The 24,317-nt window shown below is 42.5% G+C and overlaps 1 protein-coding gene across 1 annotated transcript in view; it reads right to left on the bottom strand.

Moving 5' to 3' along the window:
• Positions 1–15,851, bottom strand: part of MPPED2 (metallophosphoesterase domain containing 2) — a gene marked incomplete at its 5' end in the record, with an annotated part of 102,622 nt that extends 86,771 nt beyond the window's left edge. Inside the window, one exon of the mRNA XM_080619304.1 lies at positions 15,724–15,851. Within this exon, the coding sequence (XP_080475430.1) occupies positions 15,724–15,851 (128 nt within the window). The remainder of the gene's footprint in view (positions 1–15,723) is intronic.
• Positions 15,852–24,317: the final 8,466 nt, after the last annotated feature.

Here is a 24,317-nt window from a genome sequence, read left to right on the forward strand (position 1 = left end):
CTGTGATGGAATTTTTCACACCAATAAGCAGAAGAGAGGAAAGTGTTAACTGTGCAGACCTGCTGTCTCCTGGATTTTCCCTGATGGTTCCCAGCCTCTGATTCTTTATTTCAAGAGTGCTCCACCAACCTCTGACTCATAGGAGATAACAACTTGTATTAGGAAGCTAATTGCCTTTACTATCCAAGCCATTCAAAGATCTGGTAATGGCCACTATTTGCAAGACTAAGTAAAATACACAAGCACAGACTTATTCTTCCTCAAAAGTCAGTGTAAAAAGGTTTGTCATGAACCCTGTGGTAGGTACTTGACAGGAAAAAGGAAAAAAAGGCCTTCTTCCTTTTCCACTAACCCAGAACCTAGCCTAGAGACAGGTTGCATCCTTCCAACCACTCCTAGTTTCCAGGCATATGTTCAGTCAAACCTCTTCCCAACCCCATTCACTGTGCAGCTGCACTAACAACTGTCTTGAGCCAACAAGTCAAGACTTTAGGCATCACAGCATAGAAGGGATTACTCACAGGACAGCCATGCAGACCTAGACCTAGATCTAGCTGTTCTCCAGTGCCCACCTTGTCACTTCTCACGGCACTGCTGCTGACTTGGATGGGCAGGTGAGTACGAGCCCGCAGTGAAGCAACAAGAGCACTGGAGCACAGCAGTAGAGGCAGTGAGCTGCTCCTTTCAGCAGAAGCTGCATGATGAATCGACAGCAATTTTCCTAAATGTTAAGCGGGTTTTTTCCTTCCTACCAAGACAAAAATAAGAACCTCCTTGGTCTAATGAGAGCTTTCTCCATATCCAGACACAGTTTGATCTTGCATCATATGTTCAACTTCTAGGTGAATCCTTTTGTTACAGACAATGAGGCATGGACATGAAACAGACTTCCTAAACAGACAAATTAAAAGCAAACAAATAAAATGAATGAATTAAAAAAAAAAAAGCCACCAGCAAAGCAATTAACTTGAACATACTGAGATAACAAGAGCCCTGACTGGAGTTTCTTTATTATGCCAAGGGACTGTATTTCACCATCTTCACACCTTGCTTTCCCAACACCTCAGTCCTAACCATCCACGGATGTTGTTGGTTTGGGGGGTTTTTTTACTCCATCTTTTTGTATTTTCCTTGAACAAAACTTTCTTTACATGGTCCTAGGTATTTATTTTGAACTGACCATGCTGCATATGAAAAACAGAGTTACGGTCTGCTCAGTTTCACAGACTTTGCTTTTTTCTTTATTTATTTTCCTACAACCATTTCATTTTTTTTCCTGAGGGACACACTGATGTGAATGCCACATTAACTGCCAACTCCATGAGAATAACATTTCAATCACTCATTACAACTAAGAATCAGACCACTGAAGTCCAATGGCCAAACACTGTTTCATGGCCTTCCAGTAACCCTGCAGCATGGCTATCACTGCCACTTCTTATCTTATCACCATTTCAAACACTGTCTGCTATGGTCAGACAAAGAGCCAGACCTAAACAATGACGTTAAATGAAGACTTCCTCCCAGAGCAGTCTTGAACTTCTAATGAAACTTATCACTCCTTAGCAAGATAACAAACTACGCTGGGGGGGGTTCAGGCTTTAAAATCCAAATCAAGAGAATGTCGAACGAAAGCAAGCTTCCAGAGGATGGCAAAGCTATTACTATATGTGAACATTCTCTGGGCAACAGGTAAGCATCAACTACATGCACATGTACGTGGAATCATAGAATGGTTTGGGTTGGAAGGGACCTTAAAGCCCACCTAGTTCCAAACCACTGCCATGGGCAGGGACACCTTTCACTAGGCCAGGTTGCTCTAAGCCCTGCCCAGCCTGGCCTTGAACGTACATACACACACATGGAAACAAATACACACCATGTGGTGTGGTTTTTTTTTAGTCTTTCTTTTAATCACAGGAAAAAAAATAAGAGAAAATAAAGCTCAGTCAAATTCTCCTCTATTACATCTGGTGAGCAGGAAAATAAAAACTAAAGGAGGCTTTTTTGGCTCATTAGACTTTAAAACGCAGCTGAAGTGGCTGGTGTTTTCCAGAGTAAAGAACTAAGAGTTTTTTAATTTCATTAAAATTCAGACAGCTCTGCACTAGAAGGTGATGTCAGTTAGAGAAAACTATTTTTGCAGTGTTTTTATAACAGTAAAAGATTTGATCTATATGAAACAAAATAAAAAGACTAAACCCAGGAAGGAGCAAGACTTTTGCTTCCATAGCTTTTCCTCCATCTAGCTGCTTGCTGTGAAGAGTGTAAGCATAGTCTTGTGTCCTCATTAGGTGGATCTGTTAACACGATTAACATTAGAACTATACTACCAAACCTCACCAAAATAGATTTGGCCTCTGCTCAGACTAACTGCCCCTTCTTTTAGGGGGCCTCAGGTAGAAGCTGTAAATGGGGATTAAGGATTTTCAAGGAAAGAACATCCTGTCCAGGACTCCATGTGATGAAGACCATTCATTCTTTACTCATCCCATCCACACAATTTTAAGAGGGATGATGCTGACTTCCTGCAGGTCCCCAGACACAGCTGTACCAGGGAAGGTCAGAGGTGCTATCCTACTGCTCAAAATGGGGTCCTTCTTTGGAATCCTGGCACCAAACAGATGTGCCATGCACCTTGTTCTACACAGTGAACTTTAAGCCATCCAATACCACAAGACACATAAACCAACAATTTCACAGCTATGCCACATGAAGTGCTTTTGCAAACAAACTACAAAGTCAGCCATCCACTGAACACAAGGCTCCTACTCATCCGTGCAGGTATGCAGACTGATAACCTTGCCTTTCAGCAGCAGTGCCAGCCTCTGCTGCCACCAATCCCGCCTTGCTATGGCTGGTTCCTGCTTCTGCAGGCTCCTGTTGTGCCAGTACAACTGTCACAGATGGTGAGCAGAACTGCTCCCCTGACTTTCCCACCCTCTCACTCCAAAAGATTATGTTACCCTGGAGTAATCTCATCCTCTCACCCCAGTTATGTTACACATCCAACACAGACACACGAGAGAACAGAGCAGTGGCGCAAAGGAGTGAGGGCTATTCAAGTTGGTAGTACCACTATCCCCCCCAAAAAAAACAGCCCTCACAAAACCATGGCTTCACACACTCACTGCCATCATGAATTTAACAAGCAGTGGCTTGAACCAGCTCTCAAACCACAGTGGATATTACAAGTGACGTTAGTTTGAGCAGCTTAAAGGAGCTTCAGGTTGCAGGTCTTTGTGAAACCACAGAGCAAACCAGATTGCTGACCTGTTGAGGAGTTTAATATAACATCTGAAGACAGTGGTGAGCCTTGACTGAGTGTGCAAATGAATGCTGTCCTAGTTTGGTTTCATCATATATTAAGCCATATAAATAAGCCAGAAATACCACAATGGAAAAAAAAAAATAACACATACATTGCCCTTTTTAGCAATGTAGTTAGTTTAGCAAAACATTCTACTGCATCTGTTTCTGCAAGGATAATGAAGACCTAAAAAATTTTGATTCCACTGAAACTTGTGGCAAAACTGCCATGCACAGAGGTTGTACTTCAAACCATTTCCCCAGAAGCAATTACAAACTATCCTTCCAAATGTATATGATGGGGTATGTATCTCAGTAAAAGCACAATTATTGAAGTTCTACCCTCTCTATTATTTTGACCAACATTTAGGTCAAGTGCTGCAGATCAGCATCACAGAAAACTTTAAGATCCATTCCAAGAGAGTCAGAAGCAGCCACCTTCTTACTAAGCGCAGGAAGCAGAAGAATAAGCAAGTAAAGCTGTCAATATAGGCAATTGTCTATATACTATTCCTCTGTAAAAACATTAAGCATTGTAGAACCTTAGCAGTCCTTTTCAAATATTGTGTCACTACTAATAGCTAATATAACGGGAAATTTTAAGTCAAGTATCACATTAACCAAAACAACACCAATAAACAGAGAAGTCGGCAGGCTTAACATAAAAATGAAGCACACTAGTGAAACATAGCACAGTTTGCTCATACCATGTGCAGTCTAGAATCATGCATAATGTATCAGTGCAACTGCTAACAGCAGGCTCACAGAAGATAATTTACACTTGTTTTTATGGACATGAGGAACTGATCTTTGAAGTTGTCCCTAATGAGATTCTGCCTGGCCCTAACAGCATCCTGAGAGACTGTGCTGGTTTTCTCCCCTGCATCCGGTGCATATTTATAATGCAGGATCCAGACCTACTGAAATTGCACATGTGGACTGGTGTCCCCCCATGCCGTCGCAAAATCAGATTCTCACAGTGGGGAAAATACCTCCTAAAACGTCTCAATTTACCTTCAAGTCTTTTTTGTAACTACTCTACCATCTTTACTGATTACCCAAAGATACATGGGGGTTAATGAATAAGGGTTCTTTTTCCTTTGTACAGATGAACTCCTAACTTGATTAAGCTGCCAGGTCACCGGCATCTGTAATCACACACTGCAGAAGACATGTCCAAAATACAGTCGTAAGGCTCCTCAGAGCAAACTGAAGTGTAGCTGTGCAATGGATCTGAACACTTTCTTTCAAGAACACAAGCAGCAGCATCAGACAAATAGAAAACATTTTTCACTATGCCCTATGTAATCACTGCTTTAATACTATATCCACCTGTTCTTAAAAGCTTTCGGTTACGAGATCTGCAAGAACCACTGAACCAGCATCACTAAAACCTCATGTCGCAACTAATGCAATAGCCATGCCACCTCCTACAACTAGGAGATATTATGGTACGACCACTAAAAATTGGCAGTGGGTGAAAACATGTAATGTTCATGCAGAACAGACCTCAACTCCGCCACACTCAGAGAACAGTTATATATAACTATATATATAGTAACACAGCCCTTCTATAGTACTGCACCAAAAATCACCGCAAAAGTTAGATAAACATCTAAAAAACATTTGTTTAAATGCTGCCTAATGTAACTTTTCCATGAGAGTCCTTGGAGCACTGCTGCTAACAAGTGTCATTGCTCTCTCAAAGCTAGCCTATTGACCCGTGCTTGTCAACAAATTAAATAAGGACAGCCTAGGTTTTACTGTCTTCCGTACCTCCCCCAGATACAGCCACTCTTATACCATGGTTCTTGATTATCACTGTTTCCAGTCGAAGTATTCAAGTAAAATAAAGCTGATTTTCATTTATAGTAATACACTCAAGCACAAATTAAGGCTGTTCAGGAAACTTTTTCATGCTCCATCCAACTGTTCCTTCTGCAGGGTAACAGCCTTCAGGAGGATACTAAAATCAGAACACTGGCTATAGCAACCCCAGCAGCCACCCATGGAGCTGATACATAATATACTTAAGTTTTACCATCAGGGAAACGTTTTAATTCTTAGCTTTTTGCCTTTTTCTGCTCGGAAACTAGAGCGGACAACGAAATCCATGCACTCTTTGAACATACTTGTCAGCACTGGTGGTGCCCCATGAATGCACAGTATATTGTTTAAGATTAGATGACTCTGGGGATAGATAGCAGGATACCTGATTTTTCATTTAGAGCTCGTTGTCTAATCTGACCCTAAACAAATAGAAATTCTACCCCCTGACAGCTGTTTGGTGCCTTAAAAAAAACCAACACAAAGGACTGTGCTTTATTTCCTATAAAGACATTCATGTAACAAAGCCCTCCACAGCAACTGGTAAGAAACTCTAGTTTGAATAGAGGCAGAGACTAATCTGCCCTCCTGGTTCCACGTGAATCCCTACAGGTAAGAGACGATAGTCATTTGTAAGAAACTTATGAGGGAAGTTCTAACAGTAACTACAATAGCTCTGTGTGCATATGTGGAGAAAGAGAATGTGTTCCCAGTGCACTGACACTGCTCACAAGCACACTAAGCCCAACAGAGGAAAAATTGTAAAGAATATATATTAAAAAAAAGTTTAAAAAAAAAGCGTGCCTTTAAGGCTGCCAGGTTCTGGGCACAGCACTAAAAGGTTCAAATGACCTTGCCTCAGTATGTGAATGTACAACCTCTTGGTCAGCATTGCCGGATTCCCTTGTGAACAGCTACAAGGCATTAAGTCTGGAAGCTCAAAATCTAAAATAGCTTTTGTTAGGAAAATAATAAAACACATACAAACCTGAAAGACAGACTCCAATACTATGGCTGCACCAGTAATGGGTTATATATTACTGCTACGCTTCGTGTTAGAGCAAGATTGCCTTTAAACACATATGCAGACAGTAAAATCCTAACAAATGAAATACAGCTGCACGTGCAAGGTGTGCTAAGAAAAGTACTTTAGGCCAACATCTTCTCTCTAGCTATTTGAGATTATTTATCCACTTCTCATCTTCCATTTACTCTGTATTAGTCACCTCTAGCCCATTCCTCTTGCATTTTATTTGACAAGCGTCTGGACCCTAATGAAATTGCACTGCCTCTTTATAAATAAATATCCAGAAAACTGCTACTTCTTGTACCAAATCTTCTTTAGACCCTTATTTAATTTAACTAATTGATTAAAAAAAAACCTCTACCAACTTTCTGGGCTATGTGTTTCAGATTATAGCTTTTAATTCTGCACTGAATAAAATGATTCATAAAAGGTCTTTCAGTAGAACGATGCGTTTAAAACTTTCTAAGAGAAATACTGACTGAAAACAGTGACTCTTGCATATCACAGTATTAAATGATGGTATGAACAGACTATCAAGGAAGCCACATGATCCAAAGATAATTTTCAACTTAAATTCATATTCCTCTTGAGGATATAGACTGAATGCAAGGGTTCTTTTCAGGAAAATGTGCTCTATATATTAATGATACCTAAGATGAATGAGCCTGAAAACAAAATCCTACTAAACACAGACCATTTGAATTCCTTGAAACCAATACCAAAGATTTCCCTTCTCCTCTGCCTCTGAGAAAATAAAGGCTCTACTCAAATACATTTAAAAAACAATTTGTTTTCTTGAAGGCATAGTATTTATGGTAATGGATAACTAACAACAAATTATAAAAAACTTCAAGAGTCAAAGGCCTTAATTTTGTTGCTGAGAGGATGTATCAGGTTTGAGAAGAACAGTATGTGTGATCCTCCATTAACACAGCAGCACTCTCACAGAGCAGCCATGCAAAGTAGCCAAGCAGACCATCAAAGGTCACAATGAAATACAAAAAAAGAGGAAAAGAAACCCATATACCAACTGTAGAGGATTATCATCATCATCATCATCATTTAATTCTCAGAGAGTGCCTGAAACTCATATTACAGTATTTGACCTGTACAGCCTCATTATACTGACGTTTCTACCAGAAAAACTGCCTTAAGGACTTTTGCGAACAGTCAAAATACCCTCAAAATACCTAAGAAGGTGCAATGAGTTATAACTCTCCCTCAGTAACCCAAACAGGGTGTCCTAAGTGAAAACTTTAAAGGTACAGAGTAACGTTAGCAGAAAAAATCTGTCTTTTGCAAACATGCCTTCCTTGCAGAGCTGCAAACATCCCTGTTTAACAAACAAAAGTGAGGGAAAATCAAACTAATGTCAAAAGAAAGATAATCAAAATGAAAACAATTTATTTAAAAAATATCAAGACATTTCAAAGATTACACCTGAGGCTTTGATTTAATTTTTTTTCATGTATAATTATATATTTATTTAGTTTTCACTTATTCACTCCTTTTTACCAGGAGGAAAAGTGAATGCCTGGCTGACTTGAAATTTACAAAATCAATAAACCATAAAGATGAATTTTCCCTCTTAATACATGTTAATTATCATTATCTTTATATGTACCTTGTTAACAGCCAGAGAAAAGATGTCCCTGAAAGAATCATAGCCTAAAATTAAGGGAACCACTTCAGGAGGCATCTCTGAGTGACTGGTCCTGTCCCACTGGAAGCAATAAGAGAGTCACTAATCACTGTATTTAACAAGTATAGGACATGGCTCCTATTTATTAAATATGCTGGGCCCCATTAAATTTTCATTCTGAACAATTATTTTCCCCGAAACTGCGATTTTACCATTCACAGGAAAGAAAATAACCCTTTGGTAATTCTCACTGCTGGCCAAAAGTGAATGTGCTTTAAGAAACAAAGAAGCCTGGAGTAATTAAAAAGTAATGACTTTTTTCTTTGTGCTCTCTTTATAAAAGGAGCATGGGGAAAGATATACTGGACTAGCACCTTTTCCTTCCCATAAACTGATACAATAGCTAAACATTGAGGAGTAATGTGCTGACCTTGATGCTCCCAGTCACTACACTCAATTCCTTATACCAGAGAAATTGTAAACGTGGTAAATAGCCAGTTTCCTGGCTTACAAATACACCCAGATGAAGTCCCTCTATCATACTCCTTTCTCCTTCCCTCCCCCATTCCCTCTCCATCTGCTGCCCTCCTGGGAAGGGAGTGCTACACTTAATGGCTGTGTGCTTTTAAGTCTTATGTGCTGGATATAAGTTAATGCTCAGTACAGTAAGTGGGGACTCTGCTCCGAGGAAGCCTCCAGTACTGTTTTTCCCTTGTCAACATGCAGTGGAATCTCTGCAGCCCTAATGTCAAGCAGCACGCAAGGAAGAGAGGGTCTGGGAATCTTTAATGTCACAAAAACAAATCTTGCACACAGCACAATCATTTAAATAATCTTTTGGTAAAAACAGGGGAGTTGGGATTTTCTTATTTGCATCTCCCCTCAACATCATGATTTAAATCCAGAAGATATGCATATTATAAAACAGTGGGGAGTACACAGGTGAACTCTTGGCAGCATTGAGATCTACAAGTAATAACATGGGCTTGATCCATCAGAGTGATGAAGAGGACAACTGTATTTGGGGATTATGTGTTAACTTGTTCTCCAGCCATCCTCTCTGCATCCCCCCTGAAAGCTCAGCAGCAGCAGCATGCAGCAGCAATGCTCATCCACCAGCACTTTGCCTCAGCCAGCCTTTCACGCAGCAGATCCTGCAGGACGCATACAGCTGGTATGCTGGGAGAATTTCCAAGTTTATGGAGGTTAAGACCAAACTTTATGGTCAACTCTTCAGGAGATAAATAAAATGACTCAACTCCAGGTACCTAAAGTTTATTGCTTGGAATCCAGACTTTCAGTGTACTGCTCCAACCACTTGGTACTGCTCCGGACACACTACCAGCCACTGTGCATGTTACTGGGTACCAAATTATCATATGCTGTCTTTTTATTCGAAAAAGGCATCAAAATGAAAATTGTTAAAGGAAGAATAGTCACATTTACTACAGACTAGAACTGGTTTGACTTCAGTGTTTTTAAACACACACATTAGCAGTTTTGTTTTATGTCATCTTAGTCTGCAGATTTGATTTTTCTTTTTTTGCAGTTCATGTATTTGCCTATATTGTGGTGGACTTGGCAGTGCTGGGTTAACAGTTGGACTCAATCTCATATGTCTTTTCCAAATTAAACAATTCTCTAACTCTATGTTTTGGCTACAGTTTTCTCATAATTAAAACCACACACAGTATCACAAAACTTGCCCTTTACAATATAACACCTAAAAATTGCAATCCTAGTGGCCTACATCAAAACTGAAAGCAAATGGGCAAGACCTGAATTCCCAAATCCCACCAAACAAGCTCTTTGTACCTTCTGAAATGACTTTATCTTCAAAAAAGTAGCTTTACAAGTTACGTCTCACTGTTAAGAGATGCATGTTTGAAAGTAATCTCCCTGCCACACTGCATTTGTTATGCATAAGCATGTTTATTTTCTCAAGTTATGCCATGACATTTTACAGAATTCAAACCCAAAACTCTTCGAGTGTTCTTCTGGGAAGGAAACACACTGGCTTTCCATTTCTGAATTTTTCCATAGATACCCATGTGAGGCAACCAACTCGGTAATAAACCACCTCCGAAACGTCAACTCAAAGTCACTGTGCAAACACCGAGTACGAAAATCACCACCAACACTCAAACACTTCTGAAATAGCCCTGATTCAAACATAAGTAAGCTGAATATAGTAATTTTAACATACAACAGACATCTAAATCCACAGTTTATGGGGTTTTCCTTTTGCCTATTTGTCCAACAGTATATTCAAACAAGGATGTGTAAAATAAAGTAACAAGATATGTGGTAGGAAGGTGCAGCACTTTCCTTGGCCTTGGAATAGCCATGGGTCACAGGTATCACTGCTAGCAGGGAAAACCAGCTTCATTCTGCCACAAGGAGAAAACCGGGAGACAAAAACTCTATGATGGGATTTGTAGTGTAGGGCCTGCAAATTTTGTAAAGTATTAACTCCCTGCTTGGAAATGTATGCTGTACAAGTTGTTTCACAGGACAGACTGCACTCTCACGCTTCAAGCATTAAAAGCAAGAAGAGTCTGCTGCTTCCACAGCAATATCCCTAGTGCCCTGGCATTTTAAATGAAGAAATTGCAAGCTTACAGTGACAATACAACAACCTGATTGTAAGGTTTATTCATTTTTCTAGTCTAACTACTTCACAGCAAAGAACTGCCTTGGTGAGCAATCTTGCTCCGGCACAAGGTACTGTAGTAGGGACCAGGGCTGCAAAAAGCGTTCCTTCGTCAGATCCCATCACACATCTCCCATAAGAACGCGGTGTATATTGTACCAAGACATGAAACCCTAAGTCAGCTGTCACTCAGTATGACTGACCACTAATGAACTACAAAGCAATGGTATTAATATGGCATCACAGAATGGTTTGGAAGGGACCTTAAAGCTCATCCAGCTTCAACCCCCTGCCACAGGCAGGGACACCTTCCACTAGACTGGGTTGCCCCAAGCCCTGTCCAACCTGGCCTTGAACACTGCCAGGGATGGGGCATCCACAGCTTCTCTGGGCAACCTGTGCCAGTGCCTCAGAGCCCTCACAGGGAAGAATTCCTCCCCAGTATCTAACCTAAATCTCCCTTCTTTCAGTTTAAAGCCATTGCCCCTTGTTCTATCATTACTTGCTCTTATAGAAAGAATGAAATTATGTAATGAAAATTTCTGGCAGCCTCTTCCCAAGAACACTAGAGATACAGGGTTTTATCACCAAGTTAAACCAGACCTCACTTCCCTCTTAAGACAATGTGGAAATACAGTAACTAATAGGGTAATGGTTACAAAAAGTTGGTTTAAACCCATCCTACGTTGTTGTTGTTAATAGTAACAAATAATAATAATAATTATTAATAATAATAATAATAATATAGAGACACTTTCCATTTTTACAGCATCAACCTCCCAGGGACATCACAACACGTTTTTAAAGGTGGGTTGGTATTATTCTTTTTCACCATGATAAAAAAAGAGAGGTCAGAAGCTTGAATTTTTCAAGTGAGTTTAGCATAGTGTGACTATGCCACATAAGCACAATACAAGGCGACTAAATCTGAGGTTTAATTACAAAACTGTGATTCCTAACCATTATAACCCCACTGTATGAACACTTCACTTTCAGCACTCTCCACTCCAGCATCTCAAAAGGCTTTAAATGTAAGAGTACCCTCATGAAATTTTTACTCTCATTTTACATGTAAAATTTATGTTTACACCTTATGCTTAGATTTATTTTTTTTTTTTGCAAAATGAGTAACTAGGTTTTACACCGGGTTGTAAACTGCTGGGCTTCAGCAGCCACCCATGCCACTGACAGACTGGTGAGGGAAAGCAAATGTCAAGCAAGTCCATATTTTATGAATGCCAGTTCTTTCCCCCTCCTTCCTAAATATCAAACACACCTTATATGAAACAAAAGTTGAGAGTATTACAAATCAAATGCATGACTTCCTGCTAATATCAGTGGGAGTTTATAAAGCCCATGAAATGCAGGATGGTTTCTCCCCTCAAAAAAAAGACACGCAAGATCCTATTTCTCAAGATTAGTAGTACAATAAGATCTCTGGGTTTTATCAATTTAAGGCTTTGCCACAGTTGAAAGTTTTTTCTTCTGTGATTATAAAGCTATATTTTTATATTACTGTCATTATTATACACATTTACACACACTCATATATTTAAATACTTTATTCAACAATACACAGGCATTTCTACTAATATAAAATTCTGTTTATACTCTTTGTTTTAAAATAAGAATATTCACACGGGGAATTACTCCAGAACAGAAAAGGCAGTAAAATTATATAGTTATAGATTGTTCAGTGTATCTCCATGTATGAATAAAATCATTTAGAAGCCTTTTGCCTGGCACAGAAACCTCTTTATCTTTCTTACTCCCCTGCTACTGAATTTAAACCATACCAGCATTTGAACGTGTACTCCAAGTATCCTAAGAACAAAGGACCAAGCCATTCTGGTGAGATCAGAAGAAAGCTAACGAACTCCCCTTCAAGGCTCAGCCTGCAGCAGCTATTTCATCTCCACAAAACTCCCTCATCCTCATCAGCTGGGCATGTCCAAATAGGCATTTTCCATGACAGATATACAAAGTTTATTTCACTCTAACCTTCCTTTCCCCACGGCCCCCAAAAGTAAACAGGGTTTTGTACCCAAACAGGAAGATTTTTCCCTCTGGTTAAAACCTAAGTATTGGATTTGTCACATTTTTATCTCAGCTCTTTTCCATTGATCTGAGGACAAAAATGGGTGAGAGGAGAAGGTTCCACAAAACAGAGCTTTAATAATTCATGTTAATTAAAATGGCTTAAAGACCCACTGTGGTAGGATGCTGAAGCTGCATCCTACTGCTGCTCACTGGCATTGGTGGCACCACTGACCTCATAAAGAACATCTCAAGGGTCTGAACAGGCTGAAAATATTTTTCTTTCCCTTCTTTTAATAAATAAGTAAATGAGTAAACATAATATTTGGCAGCACTACACTGAAGGGGCAAGAAGCATTTGCCTCTTGAAGTCACAAATCCTGACAAGAAATGGGAAAGCACAAAGACTGGTATGAGAATAATGATCATCAAGAAGCAAAGGGAGGCATATTATAATTGTTATTATTTTGCAGCTGCCCTTTAAAGCAGGGAACTGAGGTGAAGCAGTTAATTAAAACTGAACGTAAACATGACTTGTACAAAGCATTCGAATACAAACATGCGGTAACATCTTCAGGAAGTAAGTGAAACCTGTGGGTGGGAGCACTGCTTCAAGATGACAAAATATTTAACACTATATCCCTTTATCCAAAGAAATTGTACAGTAAAATCTGCCTTTAGAACACCTGCTCAAACATTAACTAGTAGAGAAATAAAATACAAGATTGGACAAACTAATATAAAAATCATACTATACCAAAGCTTAAGGAACTAACAAAACTGCTGTGCTAGAACCAGAAATGGCTCAGTATATGCCAAGAATTCCGTTCTCACCCTTGCACATGAAGATGCATATCCATAAGGAAATTACTTTTGAAAAAATTATTTCCTTCAGGAAAGAACATTGTCCTTGAGCTGCACCCAGCTACTGATTTATGGTATGCAGCAGGACCCAGTAACAACATATTGCCCTGCTAGTTACATACATGTCACCACACTCAGTTCCTGCGTTGCTTTATTCATTTCCCATCATCCCATATAATTTAAAGTAAGTTTTTTACTAAAAAAAGAATGAAACATCCACAAACAAACAATAAATAAGTAAATAGATGCCTTACTTTAAGATAACAAAAAAGAATAGCTGACTGTAAAACAAATCAAATTAAACAATCCTAGCAGCTGCAGCAATGCGGTACTAGTAAAGATACAACAGGGTAAAAAAAGATGATGGTTTCTGTGTTAATACTGCTTTTACTTATTTTCTGTTGAGGTTTCTAGCTTGATGGCACCCTCCTTCAGAAACATGCACAATGCTTCTCTTACAAAGTATTGAGAAAACAAATAAGGTCCCTTTCTGAAGCTACCACACCATCTAGTCTCTCTTCCCCAGAAATAACTCTATGTTCTCACCATCACACAAACCCACAGCCACTGATGTATCTTCATTCCCTTGCTTTCTTCTACGCGCAACTCTTAATACCTGGTAGGATCCCAGCACTTTCTCCTCAACAGGCTTTCTAAACCCTATCATCTGCTACCCAGACCTACACCTGAACTCACCTCCTGCACTGCAACATCTTTTTCTTTGCTTCCATTGCAAATCTGAGACTAACCTCTTCACGATTTTTCTAAATTTTTATCTTCTTTCTAGTATACCGTATCATTCTGTGAAACCAAATGGCTGATTTTAAGAAAGCTGCAGTATTTCAGTTAAAAATTCATTAAAATACTGTCGCTATACTGTACTTCATAGTTTCAGTACTTACCAGCATTACACAGCTTCTCCAAACAAGTAAAATATCTTTTAAGACATGTTAAGTCAGTTGCATTTAAGAGGTACACAAATTGCTACAGAAATAGCTGAATGTTTGTGAGGTTTTGAAAACAAGCATGAGATATTTTTACAATGTTGAGCACCACACTTAGCTGGTCCTAAAATCAGCTCCCACTCAAATCAATGCCAATAACAAGGGGTTCTTTAAAGCTGCTTTCTCCATTTCTTTTGTTTGTTCTGAATTCATTGTCTACAAAACATTTGTACTTATTGTCAGTCTGGAGCGCAAAACGTGCAACAGAGATTAGCTGACAAAAGGTCTGAAAAGTGAATCGAGAAATAGAAATTCTGGAAAGTGAATCAAGAAACTGAAATGTTTCTAGAAGAGTTACACCATCGTTTTACTAATAAATCAAATGCAATTAGAAAACTTTTTCCACCTTGAAAAGCCACATGCACGGCAGCCCTCTCCAGCATCCCTCCCAAAGTTGCCTTTAGGGAGATTGCAACCACATGAAATCCTATTAGAAGGTGCTGAACTCCCACATTGTGACTCTTCAGCACGGCTTCCACATAACAAGAATGCAACCAAGTACCATGCTACTTTCCTCCCCTTATTGTGCAAAATCCTTATGAAATTCAATAGAGTGACATCCTTCGCAATTCTGACTAACAATGGCACGCAGGAGGTCAAGAGATGTCTTTGTTTTAGTTCCATGTGCTTTTCACTCTATTAACGCTAAAAAAAAAAGAACATTCACAGAAATAACCGATAAAGATCAACCCTGACTGAACAATGGGAAGGAAATTCAGAGTTAAAACTGGTACTTAGCCCTTAACACAAACCATTGTGCCTATGGACTGTGCAGCAGAGTGATCCCACAATCCCCAGGAATAACAAGGTGAGCTAAGAAGCCCTCAGCCCCCCAGTTCCCATGCTTTTGTTCGTGCAAGCTGGGGCCAGGGACCTTGTTTTAAGGAGGTTATTTGTATTTCTTGGGAGGAAAGACTGCTTTGTGCTGCCGGGTGCATTGGGTGGAATGCAGCATGCGGCACACGTTCCACTGGCAGCCAGGAGGACAAAGGATTCTGTGATGGGGGGGGGGACGACAATTAGTCCCAATTAGGCCTATTTCGCAGCTGAGTGTAAGGGCTGGGGGAAGGGAGCTTAAATTTTCAAGCAATGGGTCCCTCAGGCAAGTTGAAGTGACATCAGGTCCAAGTTTCAGGGAATGTGCCCTACCAGTCACAGTTGGGTAAGTTATCTCCAGGAGATGATGGAGTGGTGCTCCTCAATTACGCCACAGGAGAAATACGATAACCATTTCGCCTATTGGCTAATGTAATGATAACCAATTTTCCCAGTTCTCAGCCTGCTCCTTCAGCAGTGTGTTCCACCCAGACACACACACAGACACACACACACCAAGGCAATGCCACCAACAAATACTCACATATGCACATGCGGCGGCTGGAACCTGCTCTGGTTGATGTTGTAGTGTGTGAACGCCTGCGTTGGGTTGGAGCTGTATTCATCCACCGTTATGGTAACTTTCCCTTGTGAAGGAATTCCATGAGCCATCCTTCCTCCTTATGGACATGAGCAGCTCACAACTTCCCAAGGCCAGGAGCAGGGTAGGGCATCGTGTTCCAGGCAGATCCTGACTCCCAGCAGCTCATCAACTCCACAGACCTCTGCCAGGAAAGATGGCACACACTGCTATGAACTCTAAGGAGGTGTAAATGTACACAGACATATCACTTTATCCTTTCCCAATTTCCGTTCAAAGATCTTTTTCTGTATTTTTGATGTACCCATCACCCAACTCCCTAAGCATTACTATTCATTTTTTCCAATTACATCATTTAACTCCATCACCATTAAATGCACCCAAAGGATGAATGCTTAAAGTAAGGCTTTATCTTGGGGGAGAAGAAGTAGCAGGGGAGGGGAGCAGGGGGAGATAGAATCTATGTTCAAAGCTACTACTCTTTATTCTAAACATCTAATTGCAACCATGAGCGTTAACAAGTGGACCCAGTTTCCTGAAGGACAAATGGCTTTCCGCAAATGCACAGTTTGTTTTCAAGGCCCTGTTTCAGCTTTACAAAATAAGTTACATCTGAAAGCCTTAAAAAAAGCTGATGCAAAGCATAACATTTTACAGTGGCAACAGGTACACCCAAACACCTCTGAATCAAAGTTATTTCTGTGGCCAGCGCAAGGCTAGCATCTAGGCAATGTTAAAAAAATATCTACGGTGCACTGGCAATGCAACTGATTTGGATTCACCACCAAGCAGTAATGATTTATCTGATAGAATTAAGTGCAATTTTACACATAAATATTTCTGCAGAAGATGAAAGAAATATGCTCTTCCCTCTCGATACAGCCCTCTTTCACTTCTTCAAAATGCTCTTAAACACATTTTGCATTAAGACTGGAAGTATTCTATAATACAAGCGTGAGCCCAACAGCCAGACACTTCCCAAAGCTGATCTCTGTTGAGTTCCTTTCACAGAATCCAAGCTTTCATTTCTTCAATCAATAAACTGAGGATACCTCAGCCGCCTTCCTTTCAGAGGGACTTTATGGGAACTGATCAGCTGATGTTCGAACAATACTTTCAAGATAAGCAACTCTTTAAAAGCCCAGTTTAGGAGGCAGATCCTCAGCTGGGGCATGCTATCCCAGCTGCAAGAACTTGCATGAAATCATGGCACTTTGCATCAGTTGATCCTCCCCCCCCCGCCTTCAGTTGCCACACGCAATAGTGGATATTTCCTATCTGGTGTCTGATTTACAGAAGTAAAGCAGTGCTAGCAGGGAAGACAGAGAGATAGGACAGAGAAGAGAACGACCTGAGCCCTGAGCATCAAACTAAGCAGTATTTTTCCAGCATGATTTTCCTGGACTTCTCTTAGCTCCCAGATAGAAATGTGTTTGCCATGTGTAATGTTAAACATTCGGAATCTTTGATTTGTATTCAAAATATATTTTTAATGCAAAGACTAATTTCCAGTTTGGCACGAAGCACAATCAAAATGCCCTGCAAATGGCAGATGGCCTGCTATAGGCCATTTATTTTACTATTTTACAACCTCAGGCCTACGAAGGCTTCCATATGTTAGTAGGGTTAAGACATTTTGCAACCTTCATTCCAGTAATCGGGTTCTATCCTTCATCTTCTTTAGCATTGGGGGAGAAAAAAATAAGATGAAGCCATTTAAAAACTGAGTCACTTGTGAGACAGTACTTGTCCATAACTAAGGTTGTGGTCTCCTCTTTGTGCTATGCTAACCCTGTCTCAAAAGAATAAGCACAAATAGTTTCAGGAGTAAAATTACGCAAGGTGAGCTTTACTAAACCAGATCTTTGCTGTCTGATGTAAAATGCGTGCAACAACTGCTCACGAATCATAACACAGTGGTTCCCATACCAAGTTTGCAGCTGTTCCCTTGATTTCCCTTACAATTATATTTTAGTGTTATTTTGCATAACATAAAACCCAACACCTGCTTCAAACTGCAGTCCGGTTCCAAGGACTGTAATTCTTCTGAAACAGAAACTACCAAGAGTGTGCAACACAGAGCAGCATAATCGCCCTGCACTGAAAAGTAAATACAAATGAAAACATCTTCCTGTTAGAGAAATTACTGTCATTAACCAGAATGCTAGCCATGGAACCTCTCAGGGAAAAAGCCCTAAGTTTTTCTTTTACACAGCAAGAACTTCAGCATCTGCGTATATTAAAAAGTAGTACGAAAATTACATGTCTAACTTTATAGTCTTTTCTCTTTTGCAATTAAAAGCCACAATATAAAATCACACATTAAACAAACAACAAAAATAGGCTTGGGCTTTTAGAAAAGCTAAACCACGTTATTTTCACTAATCTAGCATAAGAAAGGTCAGAACATTAAATTTGATATTATAGTTCACTCATGGAAGAAAAATCCAATTTGTTCATGAGAGTGAATTATACATAAAGATAATAAGCATATTTTTTAAGGTTTATAACAATCCATGTTACAGAAAGAAATTACAACTGGCATAAACCAAACGATAAAAGGCTACTTGAATAGCTGTATTGAGTACTTTAAAGTTGACTTTCAGTAAGATTATATTGCTATTACTTCCCATTGTTCCAATCTTTAATCTTAAAAATAAATCTCTACTTAAATTAAGACAAAGCCCAACAAAGCATCCTTTCAAAGTGAAATTAAACAACAAATGTGGGACGGGGGGGAATAAAAAAAGTTAAATTTAACCTGGCTTCTGTGCCAATACTCTGATTTCCCATTTAGTGCTCAGTACTACAGCTCACCTGCCAGAAGTACCTCATTATTACCTGCTTTATTGTGAACTTCTCAGTAGAAAGATATCAAAAAGGCACTGAACGCTTCAAAATTTTAAAACCAAATTTAATTTAGGCCTAAGGTTCAAAAAATAAGTAAAAGACAGTTCGAATCTCTACCGTTCTTTCTCCAGCTGCAACCACACTTTGAAGATTATGTACAGGAGATGAGCACAAAAGAATAAAAGTTGCACTATTTTTCAGATCTGTCAAGACAGACACAAGTATCTTCGTATCTTCTGCGCCTTATGTGGCAATTTTAAGCCATTACGAGTATATTAATAAGCTAAACGAAGATTATTTTTATTTCTGTAACATGCTGCGTATTCCCAAACGCAGCTGTTATCCTGGGAGCAGAGAACCTTTCCCGGCGTGGATGCGTACGGCCGGTGAGACAGGCAGGGCACATCTGTCCGCAACTGCTCCGTTCCACAGGTACAACCCGTGTTCTCCACCAAAGGGCTGGCACCAACTTGGGCGCAGCCCATTTAAAAACAGCGCACCACTGCCACGAAAAAAAAATACACTAAAACGGGCGCCGAGAAGTAATTGTACAACGTGGCATCACATTCCACAGAGCGCTACGCACACCAGCGCTACACACGCGTGTGCACGGACACACGGAACCGCGAAAAAAGCGTTTCTCCCCTCTTCCCCCCAACAATATATCGCCGTCTTCCCCTGAATTTAACACTGGCCTTCGGGCTGTGGAAGGGGATGTGGAGCTGCAGGCTGGCGGGAAGGATTAATTCCGGGCACACATCCCCTTTCCCGGCCCGGTCGCATCCCCCTACCCCGCCGCAGCCCCCCCGCATCCCGCACCCCGGTGTCTCACAGCGTGTCACCCCGCGGTCCTCCATCCGTACCGCGCTGCAGTTTGCGGGCAAACCTCGATTCCCCCTCCCCCCCCCACAATACCTGTGCTCAGTCCGGCCCCGCGGGGCGCCGGGCTCGCCCCCCCCCCCGGTGACTGATGGCTCTGGGTGGCCAATGGCTCCGCCGCAGCCCCCGAACCGGCCCGGGCCCCCCCGCCCCCGGGGGCAGCGCGGCGGGTTTATGCCGTACGTGCCGCGGCGAACAAACTTCATATAGCAGCCCCCCATCGCTACACAACCGATATGGTATGGGGAGGTGGGGAGGGGGGTGTGATGCTCGGGGGAGGGAAGCAATAAACTCTGCGGTTGGGAATCGGGGCAGGGGTTTATTCCGGCGGTGCCAGCCGCGCCGTGCGCCGCACCTCGCCCCAACCCCCGGAAGGTCTCCAAGTCTTGAGGCCTCAGGGATCACGGTTTCAAAGCGGGTCCTCCCGCCGGCGAAAAGGAGAAGGAGGGGGGGAACTCCGCCGCGGAACAGCACCTCCGTACTTTGGCAGCGTGTCGTCCTCCCCCCCACCCCCCCGTCCCCCCGGCCGGGAGCCCGGTCCCCCGTCGGCTGCTCGGCGCAGAGACCGCCCGCCGGCCCCAGCCAGCACAAAGCTGCCCGGCCTACCCTGCTGGCCCCGACCCCCGGCCAGCCGCCGCACACCACCGCCTGCCCCCGGCACGCTTCCAGCGCCGCAACCCCCCCGCTCCACCCGGCCCAGGAGCGAGGAGACAGCGGCGGAGGGCAGCGGGGCACGGCCGGGGGGAGGAGGGCAGGGCAAGGCTCAGCGCCGCCGACATCGCCGCCTCGGCTGGGGGGAAGCGCCGCCGACACCGCCGCACCGACCCGACCCGACCCAGCAGGCTCGGGGCGGTCACGGAGAGCGGGCGGCCGGCTTTATCCTTATTATTGTTTGCAGAAGGCTAGCCCCGCCGCCGGAGCTCCTGCCCGCCTCTCCCCTTCCCCGCTCTCGCCCATGACACGGCACCTCTAACCCGCCGCTTTGTGCGCCGCTGCCCCCGCCGATCCCCTCCGGCTCACCCACACCGACCCTCGGCCGCTCACCTTCCCTCCGCCGGCGGGCGGGTCGGGGATGCCTTCAGCGCGGGCGGCGGGGCCGCTCCATGGGGCTGCCGGGGCAGAGCCTGAGCCCGACCCCGCGGCGGTGCCCGGCGGCGGCCTGGGTGCGGGGCCGGGGCCGGGTCTGGGTGCGGGGCGGCGGCGAGGGCGGGCGCGGTGCAGTGAGCGGGGCTGCCACTGGGGTCAGGGAGCAGGCACCAGGAAACGCGGCGGCTACGGAGCGCTGCTCACACACACACGCACACCACACACAGCTCCTCCCGCCGCCTCGCACTTCACCCCCCCGGGCAGGGAGGGAGGAATCGCTGCTGCATTTCCCAAGTGCGGCACAGCCTCAGTGGAGAGGCCGGCGGGAGCCCAACCGGGGTCAGGGCGGGGAACCGGCTGCCACAGCCCCGAGGCCGCGGGGAGGGCCGGGCCGAGACCTCTTCTCCTCCTTGTCTTCCTCCCTCCATCCCCGAGCTCGCACCCGGTACCCACGGCCGGCTCCGCGCCGCGCAGCGCTGCTCGGCTCTTCTCTGCCAAAATACACAATACACTAAATAAAATACAGCTATTTAGAAAAATAAACTCTCCAAACAGGTTTTCACGTCTCCCGCACCTTTCACCGTTAGGTACTAACGCAGTGCTCTGCTCCTTATGTGGATAACCTCACCTCAGCAACCAGAAAAAAACGTGAAGAAACGCTACTGTCGAGGTTAGCCTTTGAGGCTGAGCGTTGTCTTAGGGCAATTAGGGCTTTATATATGGAAAGGAAGAAGCGGGGAGGTTGCTGGTGTCTACTTCTTTTTGTCGTTTTTGTTTCACAATCATTGTGTCAACAGCCACAACAGTAGCAGAGTAAAGATGAGGGGTGTTTGTTCTTTTACTTTCAAAACAGCAAACTGAAGGGAGACTTCCACAGTCACACAATGGAGAGGGAAAAAAAAATAAAAAGGGAAAAAAAATCCAAATAATTCACTCAGGCTGATGGAAAATAAAAGCTTCTAAGAGGCCCGTAAGAGTAGTAGTGTCCCAGATATTTTAAATAAGCAATTTTGACTCAGGCCAACCTTAGGCTATGCATGGCAACTAGACAGGTTTTTCTTTGTTGCTGAAAACAATAAGGATCCCCAGTATTGCCAGGGAGAAACCCACTAGGATGGACTGTCCTATTTAGAAGCATGGCAAACTAAGAAAAATCAACCTCAAAAAAGACTAAATGGTTTAAGTTTTTCCAAATTTGGTATTAGACCTTTCATGACCGGTTTTGGTTTCTTTTTTTATTTACTGTTGCCATTTTCCCTTTCAATAGAAGCAAGCACTGTGAACCACCAAAGGAAAATTCCTGTTTCAACAAAAGGGCTCACAGATGAGATGTCCTCCGCACCAAATCAAAGCAATATTTCCAGGGAAATCTTTGCCTGGAATGAAGCCTGAGGCTGTAATTTCACAAATAGGTTTAGCGGACTTACTCTGACACAGCTGTAAAACAAGCAACCCAGCATTCAGCCCTTGTGTGAGAACAGGGAACCCCACTGGGGAAACTGACCCAGTGAGCGCTGGGGAAAAGCAGCCTGGTGTGGTCAGGAAGAACGCCTCCTCTACTGGTGTCCTTACGCGTCTAGAACCCCCAGCACTACAAAAACGAGCTGCTAGCACAGAGGGAGGAGCAGGGTAGAAGCCTGGATGGGTGACTGGACTGGGAATTAGAAAGCTCAAAGACCTTCTGTCCAATACCTTGTGTGGTGACACACAAATCAGACACTCCCAGTGTCCCGGTGCCCTGGTACTGAAATAAGTATTTACCTAATTCACTAGTCCCTATATAAAGTGAAGTATGTGGCCTGAAAGTTAGGGGTACCTGGTGTTTGCTTATATGAACCCAGAGTTGGACTTGATTCTCAGATCACATCTTTGTCACAATACTAAATGTCCAGCAGCAACACCAAGCTGTAATACAGCATTTGGGAGCACTGGTTTTAATATATAACTTGACAAACTCTGAAGCATTTTCTGCCAAGAGCACAGAACAAAACTCTTCCTTTTTACAAACTACTTGTTTTCCTTTTCCCCCATAACAGTATGCTTTCCAAAGACGTACCCACTTTAGAAATGTGCTAGCCCTGAGGTTGATAAAAGAAGGAAAAATATTTTCCTTAAATTGATTAGAGACTTTTCTCTGGAAGAGAGTTGCATTGTGTTACCCTTCTTCTCTAATTCACAAGAGCAGCATCAAAGTGCGAGTCTAAGTACAGGAAGAGAAAAGGTCTTTATTTTGGCTGGAATGTGTATTTATTAATACACACTTAACAAGAGGATCTCAGGGATAAATTTGAAAACTAAAAAGTAAACAAGCTGTTTATGGTGAGTGTCACAGGACTGATTTTTCTAGTTGGGCAAAATTCAAAGCAGTGAACAAGCAGCTTTTGTTTACTTTAATGCTTCCTATTCTTACTGTTAAAATGCAGGTTATACATGAAACCTGAGTCATGTTCAGAGTTTGTGCTGGGTTTTGTGGGGTTTTTTTTCACTTTTACAAATCCAAAGTAAGTATCATCAAAGATACAGACACGGCAGATGCACATTAAAAATTATAAAGCGCTACAGTATCATGGAAAGCATACAGATTCTTCACAATCTGTTATACCATCTCTAATATACTTCCCAGCACAAGGCAGAGCTAACAACTTCTGAGACACATGCAGGGGAGTCCTGAATGGATCATGGACACCCATCTCGCTTTGCTCTTTACTTTTGGAAAAGTCTCCCTAAGTATCTGTGAAGCAATACAAGAAAGTATTATTTAAATTCCACTCTGAGAACTTATTCCTTAAAAAATAAGGGGGGTCTTGAGTGATCTTTCACACAAAAAGGGATTAAAAAAATAATAATCTCTAAACCCCTTTCAAACTGTGTATCATGACATTGGTCTGTGGTCATAGTACTGCCCTGATGCAGATCCTGTCTGGTCAGGATGTACCATGTCATGCAGCACATGATTGTGCTCCACAATTTGCTGCATGTTGCTTGTTGAGAGTACTCTCAGAATAAGCTCAAGCATATTCTATTGCCTGACCAAAGGAGGGAAGACCTGATTACAAGGCCATGTCTCACTGTATAAGATGATCAACAGTGCTACTTCAAGGGTGTTTCCACACCAGCCCCACTCCTCTGCCACTTACTTCTGCTTCCATACTTCAGGGATACAAACCACAGGAAGAACAAATTAGGGTTTTGAAGCAGTCTCCTTCCAAAAAGGCAAAAAAAGGGTTTGAAGGCATATCACTTCCCCAGTCTGCTCTTGAATGCTTATGCTGGCATAGCAGTGAGTGCCACAGCCTGCAGCATGGGACCAGGACCAGCAATTTCAGAGAAAGCGAGGCCAGTGTTTCACACTGTCTTTTAGTTTGGATGCAGCATTTCAGCCTGCAGAGACTGGGGCATGCTGGTACAGGCAATACCTGTTTTGATTTGTTAACATTTTAAGAAAGTAGAGTTTGACCCAGCGGGCAGTAGCACTCCACACTGAAAGTCACTGGACTCACCATATTTCAGTATAGACCATTGTGATTCTGCCAGAAACTGTATCTTAATGGGCTTATTCCCCTCATCCAAGCAGAAATTCTTCAGTAACTGTGGAGCAGAAGACAACAGGAGAAAACTGGTTTAGGCTTCGTGCCCCACTGAGCAGATACTACATTCCAAATTTGCAGAATATAGTTGGATAGATTAAAGGTTCTCTATTGCTCTCTTCCCCAATTTGTAGC

The sequence above is a fragment of the Psittacula echo genome (genome assembly GCF_963264785.1).
Source record: "Psittacula echo genome assembly, chromosome: 5".
Taxonomy (NCBI): domain Eukaryota; kingdom Metazoa; phylum Chordata; class Aves; order Psittaciformes; family Psittacidae; genus Psittacula; species Psittacula echo.